We start from the raw sequence: 15126 nt of genomic DNA, 5'->3' as shown, positions 1-15126 counted from the left end.
GACAACACTGGTTATTTCTACTGGTCACCCCGCAACCAAGTCTCAGGAAGCTTCTATGCAACGACAGGAGTTCTGCCTCCATACTAGAAAAGTCCGGGGTATACTCTATCCCATTAGAAAACACATTTGGCATTCGCACTTACTACATAGGAGTGACAATTAGAATATTATCTTGCTGCATCTCTGAACACCAACATTCCATCAGGACAGGCAGGTGTGACACTGAGCTAGCTTGAATGGTGTTACATCATCAACACACCCTGCTGTGGGACCGTGTGGTGATGCTCAGGTATTGTGATCAGAGGAGCCTGGTGTATGATTGGGAGACCCTCCTTACCATATTATTAAATTCATGCAACTCTCCCACACTTGAGTTGCCTGCAATGTGGGCCCTCCTATATAAAAGATTAAAACATCATCTCTAGCTCCACTTTCGGCACCTATTCAACACAACTTGGCACATGCACATTGTCATCACATGTACCTTAATTCAAATTCTTTACATTTTTATTTTAGATTTGGTTTGTTCTAAAGGACTAAATATCATTAGTTTTTAATTCAAAATATTTTGTTCAAAAGGTTTATTCGAGTTTATGTTCTGCCTGAGGATGACGAATTATAAAACTTCGAAAGTGGTCACAAAAATAGCAAAATCTACATATAATTAATGCCTTTGTGATAATTTCTTCCTTTCTTGCTTAAACTTTGTCAAAGCAATGAATGTAAACAGTGCTGGATTTCATTATTTGAAGGAAAAATTTTTCCATATAAGTGGTGCTAAAATCAAAGCTGAAGTTTGTGGGCCCACAAAAACTTCAGCTTACACTAATTTTTTGGCTAAACAAACTTTTAATTATTAATAACTAATCAGAATTCTTAATAGAAACTAATAAATTACTTTTTAATATAAATAGTTCTGATGTTTCAATGTTTACAAACATAAAGTAAAAACTTTTATTTACTTTGTTCATATTATTGAATTAGATAAATTTAATTTAATATTTAATTAATTAGAAAACTATTTTGATATAACTCTTCAAAGTTATAATAATAATTTATTAATAAAAAAAATATAAGTGTGTTAGATATAAATTTTTTAAAGATCTATTTTCTGCACAATCCTTTTTTATTGAATAAAATTTTATGGCTTTATAGTAATATCTTGCATGAGCGTTTTCTGTTTGTGAATGCATCAGTTTGTAATTTATAATCAGAATTAATTGAATATATTATTCAATTAGATCATATAAAAATTTTCTGATTGTTTTGTAATTTATTTCTATAGTAGTAGAAGAGATGTTGGGCCATCTCTATGCCAGGCCTCCTTCAGCTGAGATAAAAACTGAGCTACCAGTCTCAGGTACTTACACAAATAATTGAACCTTAATCAAATAGAATGATTAAGCAGAAGTATTAATAATATGATAATTTTAATACTTTATATTAAAATATATCCAAGAACAATTTTGTTGTTATACAAATCAAATTCTTAAGCAAAAACTGAACTTGTATATTTATTTTTTTGTTTTTGTTTTGAAGTAGTTTTTATTTTGAAGTAGTATATCATCACTTTATTTTTTAATAAAGTGATGATATACTACTTCAAAATCTTATGATCAAAATTTTAAAATTTTGATAGTTTATAATAATTTATAGATTTATAAACATAGAGTTTTGTAATTTCTGAATTTAATACTTTCAGTATATAATTGTATTGTAGTTACACTAAAATGACAATTTATTTTATTTTATGATTTGTCCATTGATGCATTTATCATAATTTTTATTGAGACCAGACAAAACAAAATAGCTTTCATTTAAACAGGTTAGTTGGACAGTTTCAGAAATTTAAATATTGAATACATTGTTTGTTATATTACCTCTGTTTTTATTAGTTAAAAATTATTCATAAAATAAAATATTTAAAGTCTAGTCAATATGTGAAGATGTTAAAAATTTTGTGATAAAATAATAATTAGTTTTATAAGAATAAGAATGTACATGTTTAGAAATTTCTTATATAAAATGTATTTTCTGTAATAAATCATATTTATTTTGAATTTGAGATTATATCATTTTTTTAAATTATTTTTTACTTGATGCAAAACTAAAAACCTTAATTACTGTTTAAAACTCAAATATTTAAATTCTTATCTACCCTTTAGTTGATTTTTATCTTAGGGTTTCAACCTATTACTGCAAATTTTATTATGCTGATTGACAAATGGATACTTTGAGCCTCTTCCCAAAAATTCAATTGGTTATAAGTCAAATGGAACTGAAGGACAGAGGTCCAGAGTGGAAATAGGAATGTTTGAGACCAATGTGATTGAAATGATATATAAATGACAAAGTTGTATAAATGTGGAACATATATACATTTATCTATTGTTTAAATTGGGTCTCTGATCTATGGCCCATAAGCCAAATGCATCTCCCAAATTATATTTATCCCTCCATGTATCTTTTTTTCACTGACATGTTTTCTTGTCAACATTTCAGCTAGTTCAAAATACATAAACTTTTGTAAAGTCAGCTAGAATTAATAAAATTTGCTGCAAATGACATTTATAAAACCTATTATTCTTATACATAGAATGCATCAGAATAATTTTAGGGGTTTGTAAAGTTTGGGTTATTTTATTGGCTAATCCTGTATATTGGAAAAGTTATTCTGGTATATAAGGTAATTTGTTTTCTTTCATTCTATTAAGATTCCCAATTTTAGTTTTAGTCTATTATTTTTATAAACTTGTCATTGTTATTTAATTTGATATTTTTTACTTTTTCAAAAGAACCTGAGTTATAAAAAATAGAAACATATCAAACAATTCATTTGTGCCAGATAGTACTTAAACTGAGTTATAGTTGAGAAAGAGAGAAAATAATAATTTTTTTATTGGTGACATGGATGTTGCCTGGTAAAGCTGGACAAGCAAACCAATGATTATAGATTGTTTCAAATGAAATGGACTATGTTATTTGCATACTTATCCATCTGTATTATAGATGTATTACTAATCAATGAGCCCATATAATATAATGCATTTCTTTGGGCCAGAAAATCCCATTTAAGAGCAATTTTTATACCAGCATGTTTGATTTTGTTTGTTGTCTGTCTGATCTGGTTTTTTAGATATAAAAAATGTCCTGTTGTTGTGCTGTCCAATGTTCATATCATCCTGGAAAATACAGTTACAAAATATAGGAGGAAGTACTTTATCAAATTAAATTCAAAGATTACATTGTTGTTGTTATGCATAATGAATCCAAATATATGTAATTTGTTTATTGGTGAGCAACTGCATGAAGATATGCTTAGCTATGGGTATGAGAACAAATTGTTTTGTTTGATGACTTGTTTGAACTGTATGGTATTTGGTAAACTTATTTTTAGAATTTAGCTTATTCATCTTTATTTTTTTAACATCATTATTGATATTTAGGGTATTAATAAGAATGATTAGTCATCATGAAGTAGTAACTAAAACTGCAACAGTAGATATTCAGACACTTGAGTCACATTAAAAAATAGCAAAACTAATTTAATAATTAAATTAGTTTTGTTACTTTTTAAGGCATCTTAAATGCTTGAACATCATGAAGTAGTGCTTTACATTTGATAAACAAAATCCAGTTTTTCTTTTTTAAGTATATTATATATCTATAAATTTTGAAATATTAAAAATGTTTTGAGTTAAAATTATTATAAAAACTACTACTAAATTAGCTAAAACAATGAAATAATAGCCATTTTAAACTAAAACCTTTTAACACTATATACTAAAGTGATTTAAATATGGTGGTGTGTATTGAATTCAGTATTCTGTATATCTAAGGATTCTAGGAGACCAGATGTATTTTTAGTGAATAATCCTAATTACTAGTTATCAATGTAATGCTACATTGGTAACTAGTAATTGCATTATGTAACTAGTATGTAACATTTGAAATTTTTAACACATTATGTGCCACAGTAGAGGAACAAAATAGAACAAATATGATGTCCATTTAATATAAATTTGTCTGCATTGTTAAAAAACATTTCTTTTTTCTTAATTTTTAGGCATATTGTGAAATTGCAACATGTGACCAATGATTTATATATATATATTATGCCATTTTGTATACTAATCATAAGTTTTTGAATTCAAAAGAACAACTACCATAATCAAGGTTGTATTAATGAACCAATACAAATCAAAGAGAACCAGAATAATCACTAAAATAATATGCCTGCTGTTATTTTTACTGGTTATGTTCACTGAAAGAAAAAAAACATGTTTCTTTGAATATTTGTTTTTGTGTTACATATTTTCATGATATTGAACTTGTTTGCAATCAATGTACAAGGAAAACATGGAAAAGGTAAATTTTACTTATGTTTCATATTTTATGTGGGAAAAAAGTAAATACTTATTAGTATTCTATCATAAAAAAATTACTGGGCCAAATGAAGTTTTTAATCCCACAGGCTATGCTCTAACTATTTACATTACTAATTATTTTACTGGGTTTTGGAGTATAAGCAATTCTCTTACTATTCTTGATATGTAAAGCAAAAAAAAAAATAATTTGATACAATTTTTTATTCCAGGTTTCAGTGTCTGGAATTGCAGTGACTAAATTAACAACTCAAGTATTTGTAACATTATTTATTCACACTGTAGTATATATGCATTTCAAATCACTATATTTTAGTGATTCCTTGTCAGTATAACATTTTAAAGATACAATGCTTTTTTAAAAAGACACAAATACAATTCAGTTTATTACAGAGTAAAAATAATGCTTGCAAGTATTAATGTAGTTAGCAGATGTGGCTATCCAGTGGTATCTGAATGCTTTGACAATTAAACACACATAAAACATGAGGGATATGGTTTATGTAAAATATAATAATAAATCACGAAAGTACTTATTATTATAACTGATAAATGGTTAAAATTATCAAATTGAGTTGTATGGTTACTAACAAGTAGTATAGGACTTATATCTAACATATCAGCCAGGGTTTCTTACTGTATTAACATTTAATTGCTGGTAAATCTAAACAATTTGATGGAACCTTTATAAAACCCTTTTACGTGTTACAAGCACTTATGTTCTTATATGTCTTTTTGAGTAGACATACATTGCCAAGGACATTCCAGCATAATGCTGTCAAGGCGAGTGACAACCTATCACTGGTTTATTGATCAACACTGTACTTACTATGTATAATATCATACCAATATGATTCTGTTTGTATTCCTTTGTTTAAATTTGTTATTTTTGTGCCTGCAAATTTCAGTATGCTCTTTAAATCTATATTTAAATTGATTTTCTTCATTATGCAGAACTTTAATATTATCTAAATCTAAAGATATTCATTCATGTGTTGGGACCAAGATGAATCTGCATACTGTAAATGGATGGTAACTAGATGTTCCTTGACTTGTTTAATTTTCTTCTTGTTTCTCCTATATAAACTTCAGGTGGGTAACATATGCATGGTACTCTATATACTACATCTTGTAGGGTTGACTTATCTGGTTTTTTCTTTTTTGAAATTGGGAATAGAAAATTGCATAAAATTTTTTTGTTTACAAATTAGGAAAGAAGAGAAGAATTATTTCCATTATGTTTATATGACCAACATGTTGCTCCAAAGTAATACAACACAGGTTTTATTGTATAGTGTGTGTTGCAGACATGCAACACATGACACTTAATGTGTTAAAAACAAATATGAGATTCATATTCATTTGAGTCATAATTAATAAATATATAAATATAACATTCATTAAGGATAATATTACATAAAATAAAGTAATAAAATGTTTTCACTTTAAATATAACAAAATCAAAGTTTTATTTATTTTGATAATGTTCAAGAATGAATTATAATAATCATACTTAATATCATAAATCAATTAAATTTTTATTTTTTATTAAAGTAGTAAAAAGTTTCTCTTAAACACCAACAGTTTTCTGACAGTGTTGATGAGAAAATGATATTAATAAGCTGTTGTTTATTTTATAATTTTAGAATACAGAATTTTATAAAGTAAGAAATTAAAAAATGAAATGATTTTTATTTAATAAAAAATTATTTATTTTTATTATGCTTCTTTTTCTAGGGATTCACAATACTTCCTCTCAGACTATCAGAACTCCATCTTTAGTTTCATCACCTCCATTAATCTCAGGCAACAAGTTACTCAGAGTAAAAACAAATTCTGTAACAAAGGAAATCTCTAACTCAGGTAAACTTAGGTGAGTATTTTATATAAATGATACATTCAAGATGATAAAGATTATTTTGATATAAATTTTTGTTGATGGTTATAGTCTGGAAATATAGGCAAGTGTACATAATAAATAGTGTATTGATAACCTATTTTAATAGGTGATATATTCAATACATGATATCTTAAATGTCCTGAGAAAAATTGCATTTAACATGTTGCATTAATATAGTAATTCACACTATGCTTTCATAACTTATAGATAAATAAGAATAGGTGTTAAGATTTATAAACCTCTTCTTAAATACATAATAATTAAATTTAATAATTAGAAATTAATAATGAATTTACACTAATTTTGAAGAACAATAATGTAGTTACTTTATCATCCAAATACATATTCTTATATGCCTATATTCTTATCATGCAGATATTTTATCAATTATGCTACCCAGAATTTTATCCAATTTTCACATCCAGATCAATTAATAAACAAGATATAACTATAGGTTCTTAAAAGCTTAAATTAACTGAGTGCCATACAGGGTCATCGATGCATAATTATCACCAGTTGGCACGGCAAGTGACCTGTATGGTTACATCTTGTTTATTAATTGGTCTGAAAATGAGAATCGTACAAAGATTCAAGTACAATAATTGGAAACATATCTGCATGGTAAGCAGAAGTTGCAGGTTCAGTCCCACTTTAGATTGATACTTTCATCCAGATTAGTCTAAAATAATTAATTTTAATTACTAAATTTAATACAAGATGATGGTTTAACTGCTTATTTTTAGTCTAAAATACATAATATTTATATAGTTAATTAGCTAAGTTCTAGCTCAGTAATTAATCCAGCCATATCATTTGATAATTTGCACATTCATGCTAATAATTAGAGATGGATGATAGTCCAAACTTTACTATTGGTATTAATATTGATAGGACTTAAGACTATCATAAGCCTAAGTTCAGCATTTACTGCTGACAATGCAGAGTTGCAATGTGTGGGATTTGAGAAATGTAGCTTTTTAAAGAGTGGATCTATAATTGTTGCTATGGCCAAGAGCTTTTACTGTTCCAAGCAACCAAATTGTTTGTTTATACTATGCATCAACTCTTTAAGCTTTGAAAACTCACTCTATCTCTGTTGCTAATGACTAAAATGTTTTTACCCCTCAGGCTACAAGGGGAACTTGTATAGCAAAACTAGTCTAACAACTTTTCAATTGACTGATTTGATTTTTAACAGATAAGGCTGATTTTGGCCAATTTCATGTTTAAATAGTTAAGCTATCCCTCAGCTATAGAGCTATAAGCATAGTAACAGTAACATTTTATATAGAACTCTGTATGCAATTGACAAGGGGAATCAGCTTGCTACTGGCGACAAGCTTTTCTGCTGAAAAATCAATACAGGGATTTGTGTTTTTTAGGTATCAAGTATGTGTAAATTTTCAAACATTTTTGCTTTTTTTAGTAATTGATTTATTAAAAATTACACTTTAGCCACCATGAAGCTATTAAAATGGTTACAACAACAGTGTTTGTTTGGTGAAAGTTCAAAGGTCATGTTACGAAGGCAATTTGCCAAGCACTTGCCGAGTATAGGAAGATATAGGAATTTATGACATCATTTATGATTTTTTTTTTATTACTACTGTACTACAGTTCTTGTTGAAGGAATAAATAACTTCAGAAAAGTTTATAGTTTTTTGGTATCATAAGCTTAATTCCAGCAATAAGACAGAAGTTTAATAACATTAATATGTGTAATGATAAATGGTGATTGACAACTTAACCAGATTAAACTTCTCTAACAGTTAAAGGATATTGTTCAACTTCTTATAATTGGCCCTCCTCCCCTATTCCTTTTTTAAGCCAGTCTTTATTTGACACTTACAGTCAAAATTCATCATCTGAAAGAGTATTTGAACTGATTCTTGATTTTTGTTTTAAAATATTTCATTCTCAATTAATTCTTTCAGATTATTGAATGCAGGACATTGCATTTTTGTAAGGTTGGTTATAGACAATGGTGTTTGTTATTTAGAGTGTCTGCTATTTATAGGTATATGTAATACAGTGGTCCCCAACCCTATGCCCGCGGGCACCATGGCGCCCGCCAATCGTTTTACGTGTGCCCGCCACTGTGCGACCACGATAAAAATAAAAATATTTCGGTTTTCAATAAAATGCTATGTAAAAGTTTTTTCACTTTGAATGATTAACCATTCAAAAGTAGAAATGGCATCCAACACAGATGAAAGCACAAAGCGAAATGCGATCGATCTCTTTTTCGCCTCCGCCAAATCTGCACCAATTCAATTTCCCATATCTGAAATGAAGTAAAACGGTACGTTCTGAATACCGTAAAATCAAAGTAGCGTGTAGGGCCCGTAACTTGGAGTGACCTACAAGTTTCAGCAGTCGTTAACTAAAAAAGAAAGGTCAACAGCCATCCGTGGGTCAGAAGTAATCTCCGTAACGATATCCCTCACACCATCTAGAAATATTTTTGGGTGACACCACGATATTCACACCGGGTGTCACCCATGCTAATGTCACATTATATAAGATTTGTTTAGAAGCAACTTATTTAAATGGGGCAACAATTTAAATTTTGTCTAGGGCTCGCTAGAAGCTTAATCCGGCGCTGTTAACTATGTCCAAATATAAATTCACCTTGAAAAAATAAATGGTGCCCGTCGTCCAGCCGGTATTCTGGAATGTGCTCTTAGGTACAAAAAGGTTGGGGACCCCTGATGTAATAGATGTCCTATTTCAAGGGTCTGGGGATTGTAAGAGTGTCTGTTAATGGAGATTTCACTGTATGTATAAAATGTTATATTGTCAAAGAATTGTGTAATGAATATTACGTAACTCTTTGACAATATATTTATCACTATATCATATTATGTAACATTTTATGCATGTATGTTATGTTTAATATCAGGTTAAGATTTGCATTTCAATTATTACCTTATTTTAAAAAACAGAACATCAGTTAGAATTTAAAGTTTGAATCTTCTTGTTAAATGTGATGCAGACCTCTGAAAAGAAATAGAAAACATGTAAAAAATGTTTTTAAAAATATTAGAATTTATCAGGGAAATATAAAACAGATTTTTAAATTTATCATTTTTTCATGAATATAATTCACAAGTGTGTTTAAAATGACAATTTGAAAAGGAATGTGTATTGAGATAGGGCAGGTTATACATTGAACTTTAAATTGAAATTATGAATTTATATTTATGAAGCAGTGACTGCTTTCATAGGCATGGGATTTTCAATGAGACAGACTATGTGAAAATTGTACTTTTGTTATAGAAAAGTGTTTCTGTGAAGTTTACATTGATATGTGTTATACAAATGAAAACATGGAAATTATTCTTTAAATAGATAAGTGATATTGGATAATATTTTTTAAAGATAAAGAAATGTAATAATGCAACAATAACTCTTAACATGGAAAAATAATAAATCACTATTTTCCAAAGTTATGAAAAAATTGAACAGTATTACTTTATGGAAAAAGTAAAATTTAAATTTCAAAAATTTATTTTAAGCACATTACTATCTTTTATAACTTTTGTTCAAAGTTATAAAAGATAGTAATCCACAAATAATATATTTTGTAATTAGTAATTTTTTAAATTAAAAATATTTTTACTATATTTTTAAAAGTTTTAAGTTGTTTTTGAATTAATGGTGTAAATGCTTTTTATATTTCAGTGAAAAACAGATGCTGAATGTATCAGATTCTGCAGATTCTGTCACAACAAATCCTCCTTTAAAAAAAAATTCAGGGAAAAGAAAAACTTTGGAATCTTTATCTGAGTCATTAGATATGTCTACATCATCAGTAAATTCTTTACATAATTTAGGTAGAAAAACAAAACAAAAATGTGAAGATGCTTCAATATCTCTTTCCTCCCAAAATGGCATTCATGTGAAAGATAAAGAATTAAAAAAACATCACAAACAGGTAACTTATGCCTTTTTCTCTTTGTTTTTATATATCATATTGGCTTGAATATTAGTTGTTTCTTAGCTTCAAAGATACAAAACATCACTCTCAACCTACAGTATATTCAATTTTGATAACTGTCTGTGGTATATGGTATACAGGGTTAAATGCTAAAATTTGGTGGGTCAATTTTTTTAGCAATGATAAGCACCAGCTAAGTTGTGACTTGTCATTCTGCAGTCTGCAAAGTATACACAGGAATTAAATGTTTGGCACAACTGTAAATAATCAATTGTTCAAAAGTAGTTAAAAAAGCTAAGCCAGTTGTCCTGTTCAAAAGAATCGGTAAGTTTTTGGTAACTTCTACAGAAATTTTATTTTGATAACTTTTTTATTTTACTCCTAAAAGTCTCTAATAATCAAGTGATGGTCAAAAATTTGGGGAGGTTCTGAAAATTTACTGTGGAATTTTTTCTATTGTAAAGTATGTCTGTATAGTTATAAATTTTTGTATTCAGTATGATCAAATATTTTAGATTTTATTATAAAAATGTTTTCAATACTTATTAAAAAATAAGATGTATTAAAATAAAACAGAGTTTTGGTTTTGATAGTTTGAAATCTGTACAATCATTTTTGGGAATACATGTGGAATATTTTAAGGAAGCCTACTTTCCCTGCTAGGATGTACATACATGCTGGGCAGCCTACTATCTGGCACATTGGATATTGGGTTGATTTTACGTATAAATTTTATTAATTTCATCTTTATTGGTATCATCAAAAAAAAGCAACAAGTTACAAAGTTTGTCAGTTATCCCATGCATTTTTATTTCTATAAAACAAACCTTTTGAATACAATTTTTGATCAATTAGATATAATTTAAATGCGATTTGTAAAAATCACTAAGAAAGCAACCAAAAATTTATTTATGCTGATTGATTTCCAGATATTTATAAATACAAATTCAAAAAAAAAAATTATTTTTAACTAAAGTAATTTTAAAATGAAAGTAATGTAATTAAAAACAACTAATTTTCATAATCAGTTGCATAGATAAAAAGTAATAATTCCATATATTCTTGTAAAAGTTAGAATAACAGCAAAACTATGAAAGAGTGTTTATGAAGATACAGTTATAAAGAGCTTTGAGAAATGGTGTGTTACCATCAACTTGAATGGAACAGAGGATAATGTACAGTACTGTTCTAGGAGGCTGAATGCCGCCATGGTAGCAATGAAATAGGAAAGAAGAATGATTACAATGAAAATTCTAATGTAGATATAAAGCAATGAAGAATACTTCATTATTTTCATCTTTTTTTCCCAAATTTTTTAAAACAAATTGCTAATTTTTGTATGCAAATGGATATGAATGTAAGTCAACCTAATAGTAAAGGGTTGACTTATATGCACGTTCTTTTTTTTCAAATTAGGGCTGACTTATATTTGTGCCAATACAGTAATAGCCCAGCAATTTAAATTTATATTTTTATGTCAATGTTTATTAATAAACAAACAATATAAATAAATCATATATAAATTTAAAATCTGAGAGGAAAGATATCTTAAATTTTTGAAAACAGCTTTTCTATTAGTTTATCAGAATACATTAATAAAAATAAAAATATTTTTAGATCATCAGATACAATAGTAGTTTTAGAAAATAGGATAAATAAATATTGAATTTGAATACATTCAAAATTTTAATTTTTGTAATAAGTTTGCATTATAGAATACAAAATAAAAATGAATAAATATCTTAATAAATATAAAATGTTGAAAAAATCATAAATTAACCACAAAATAAATTGAGCAACCAGAGAAAAACATTGTTAATAAAGTTGCTTGTTTTATTGTTTGTTTTTGAGTAAATCGTCACATCATAAAAAGTACTGACTATGTTACAATATTATGTTTAAAGTTCTTTTCTTTTTTCAAAATTTTTTGGTGGATGGAAACTAATCTTGATTCTAATAAAATTATGGAAACTAAACTATTTTTTATTTTTTGACTTTTCCTTAACCATTATATTTACTACATTTTTACATTTCTCAATTGTACATTTTTTTGCAATTATAGGTTAAATGGTTTTCTACATAGTATTTTGTCCATTATAAAACACTTCAGTCCTACATTTTTTAATTATAGTTTTATAATTCATATTTTTTTAGTATCCTACAGTACTTTTTTCACTTATAGGTTATTCAGTTTGAAATGGAAAAATTTTAAGTTATTATTAAAAAAAAAAAAGTGAAAAAGCAAAATATATATTCAATTCAGGTTTATCCACACTGACAGCAAAACTCCAGCAAATGTAAAAAGCAAAATAAATAATATGTAATATTTAATGCCATTTTTGATGACTTTCCTGTTTAGAAAATCACACTGTCAGTTCAACATGTTGAAAATTATAGCTTTCCATTTTTTGTATTGAATAGGTTGGACCAGTTTCACTAAGTGAATAAAAATCTTTACAGCTTTTTATTTGTTTTCACTATTCACTTTAACTTTTAGAATGACTCTTCTTGCTTTTACATGACTGGAGCTTGTTAGGAGACAACTGAAGTTATATACTGTATCAGTGTGTGACAAGTTCATCAAAAGAAAAGAAACAAACAAAATTATCAATGTTATAAAAGTATATGACTTAATTTCATACTGTTCTAAACAACATATAAAACGAAAAGTAAATATATTATACAAATAGTAAACTGAAACTTCTTTGTTAAGCATATACAAATTCATGTAAAAATTCACTTGTTAATTTGTGCAATGCTGTACTTTTGTGGCAAATATATTTACTCTGAAAACAATTCAAAAGTAGTTTCACTTGTGTGTTTCTCTTATTTGGACAGTATTTTTCTCAGTTTTTTTGAAAAACATATAAATGTGGTTTGACTGTATTTCTGTTATTATAAAGTGCTAAATTTTTATGTAAATTAATATATCATTATTTATTCCCAATTTCAGCTACTAGTTTGGCCTGAAATCGGGTTTGGCCTGTAACATATATATATGTTATGGACAAAGTGATTAATACGGGCATTATGAATAATGACCAACAAAATCGGGCATTGTAATAAATTTCAATAATTTATCAAATTGACCGGTCATTATGAATACTGCTACCACCTAGTCGGGCAAAGTGATGATAACATGTTGAGGAGTGATCATCCGACATACGCTAGCTAATCAGAACTTACATCTTAGTTGTGCATGCATATTGAATTTAGTACCGAATTTTAAATTTATGTGACCAGTAGTTAATCTTTTTTCTTTGACAAAAGTAACGATCATGGAGAAATCATTAAGTGACATGAACAACCGATTAAACGAGTTAATAGCAGAAAAAGGTAAAAGCAATTAAATTTTTACAAAATCAGCATATTTGTTAATGATAGAAAAAGTGAGAGTCAAAAATGGAAGTTACTTCTAACTTACCGGAAGAATATCAGTTAATAGTACTTTGAAATAATTCACAAAAAATAAGTATTTATAAATGAAATAAGTGGAGTTTTTTTTAATCAAATTTAAAACTTTGTACTAAACATGATACACACACGCGACTGAGTGCCGATTGGCTAGCGTATGTTGGATGATCACTCCTCAACATATTATTATCACTTTGCCCGACTAGGTGGTAGCAATATTCATAATGACCAGTCAATTTGATAAATGAATCAATATTTATCACACTGCGGGCCCTTTTTGGTCATTATTCATAATGCCCAATTAATCACTTTGACCATCACATATATATTGTATTTGCTTTTTTTTAAACTGGTTTTTGTCTCCTACTTACAAAACTGTTGCCAATAGAGTGTACTTCTAGCACTGACAATCTTCTACTGTAGGATATTTATAAAAACCTGTTGTTTGATAAGTTCAAGTGTTGTTTGTGGGATAAGGTTGTTGTGTATAATTGTACTTTTTTGATCAACAACCCTTTGTTCGGTCACAGTGAGGTGAGGACATTGTTGTGTGAATCTATGGTGTAGTTGTTGTCTGTATGCTATCATGTTTGTTTAGAGTTTTGTGATGGCGTAGTACATATGGATGATAAACTCATTCATTTCTATTGTCCATTTCATCCGTTGGCATGGTTTTCCAGCCTTTGTGGTCTGTGGATGCAATGCCACAGAAACACCAAGGCTAGGTTGGTTCTTCACATCTGTTGAGGGCATTGCAGTAGCTGTGCTTGGGCCGGTGCTGCTTTTACCACCGGTAACCAAGAGAGATTGTGGCCTATTTTTCAAACATGAACCTCTGCCTAACCCACGCACGTGGACCTTGTTAACCCAGGCGACATCCGAGCCAGTATCATATTTAGATCCAGTTACTACCATGATAAATATCTCCACAGAATGTGGGTGTTGTCAATCTTAGCTTTATTTCTCCCCATAGACCTTACTGGCATGGGTGTCCCTACCAGGAGCTTGTGCTCCAGCCTGCATTGCTCTATGGATCGGTAAAATTACTGGATTCTCCCACCACAACCAGGTGGTGATCACGAGAGAGGAGTTATTATTATTATTATTATTATTATTATTATTATTATTGTTATTTTATTTCTACACGATTTACATTGGAGCAAAAAATACCTCGTCCCGTAACCCACAGGAAAAAAGGTATCTGTTTCCACCCCTTTACTGCATTAGATGCACATTAAGTGCAAGTAGTTCCTCTTCTCCTCCCTTTTCCTCTTCTTAAAAGGTTTCCAGATGAGCATTGTGTACTAGTCTCAACAGTCATATTGGGTAACTCAGGATTAACTGATGAATGACGAGTATCTGATAATTGCTGTGTGTCTGACGATTGCTGTATATTATGCTTGAGTGGATCTGGTGTGTTGGCCACAAAGATAGTATTATCAAGCACTGAGTATAAGGGATGTGTGTATGGCTGCCTGTTTCTGAAG

At 28.6% G+C, this 15126-nt stretch overlaps 1 protein-coding gene across 1 annotated transcript in view; it reads left to right on the top strand.

Moving 5' to 3' along the window:
* Window positions 1–15126, top strand: part of LOC136979051 (bromodomain adjacent to zinc finger domain protein 2B-like) — a 280166-nt gene that overhangs the window by 103076 nt on the left and 161964 nt on the right. Inside the window, 3 exon segments of the mRNA XM_067274949.1 lie at window positions 1286–1360; window positions 6123–6258; window positions 9970–10222. Of these exon segments, the coding sequence (XP_067131050.1) occupies window positions 1286–1360; window positions 6123–6258; window positions 9970–10222 (464 nt within the window).

Source organism: Centruroides vittatus, unplaced genomic scaffold (assembly GCF_030686945.1).
Source record: "Centruroides vittatus isolate TY-2023 unplaced genomic scaffold, ASM3068694v2 contig_575, whole genome shotgun sequence".
Lineage (NCBI taxonomy): Eukaryota > Metazoa > Arthropoda > Arachnida > Scorpiones > Buthidae > Centruroides > Centruroides vittatus.
The sequence above is the reverse complement of the archived record's forward strand: the minus strand, read 5'-3'. Positions and strand labels throughout refer to the sequence as shown.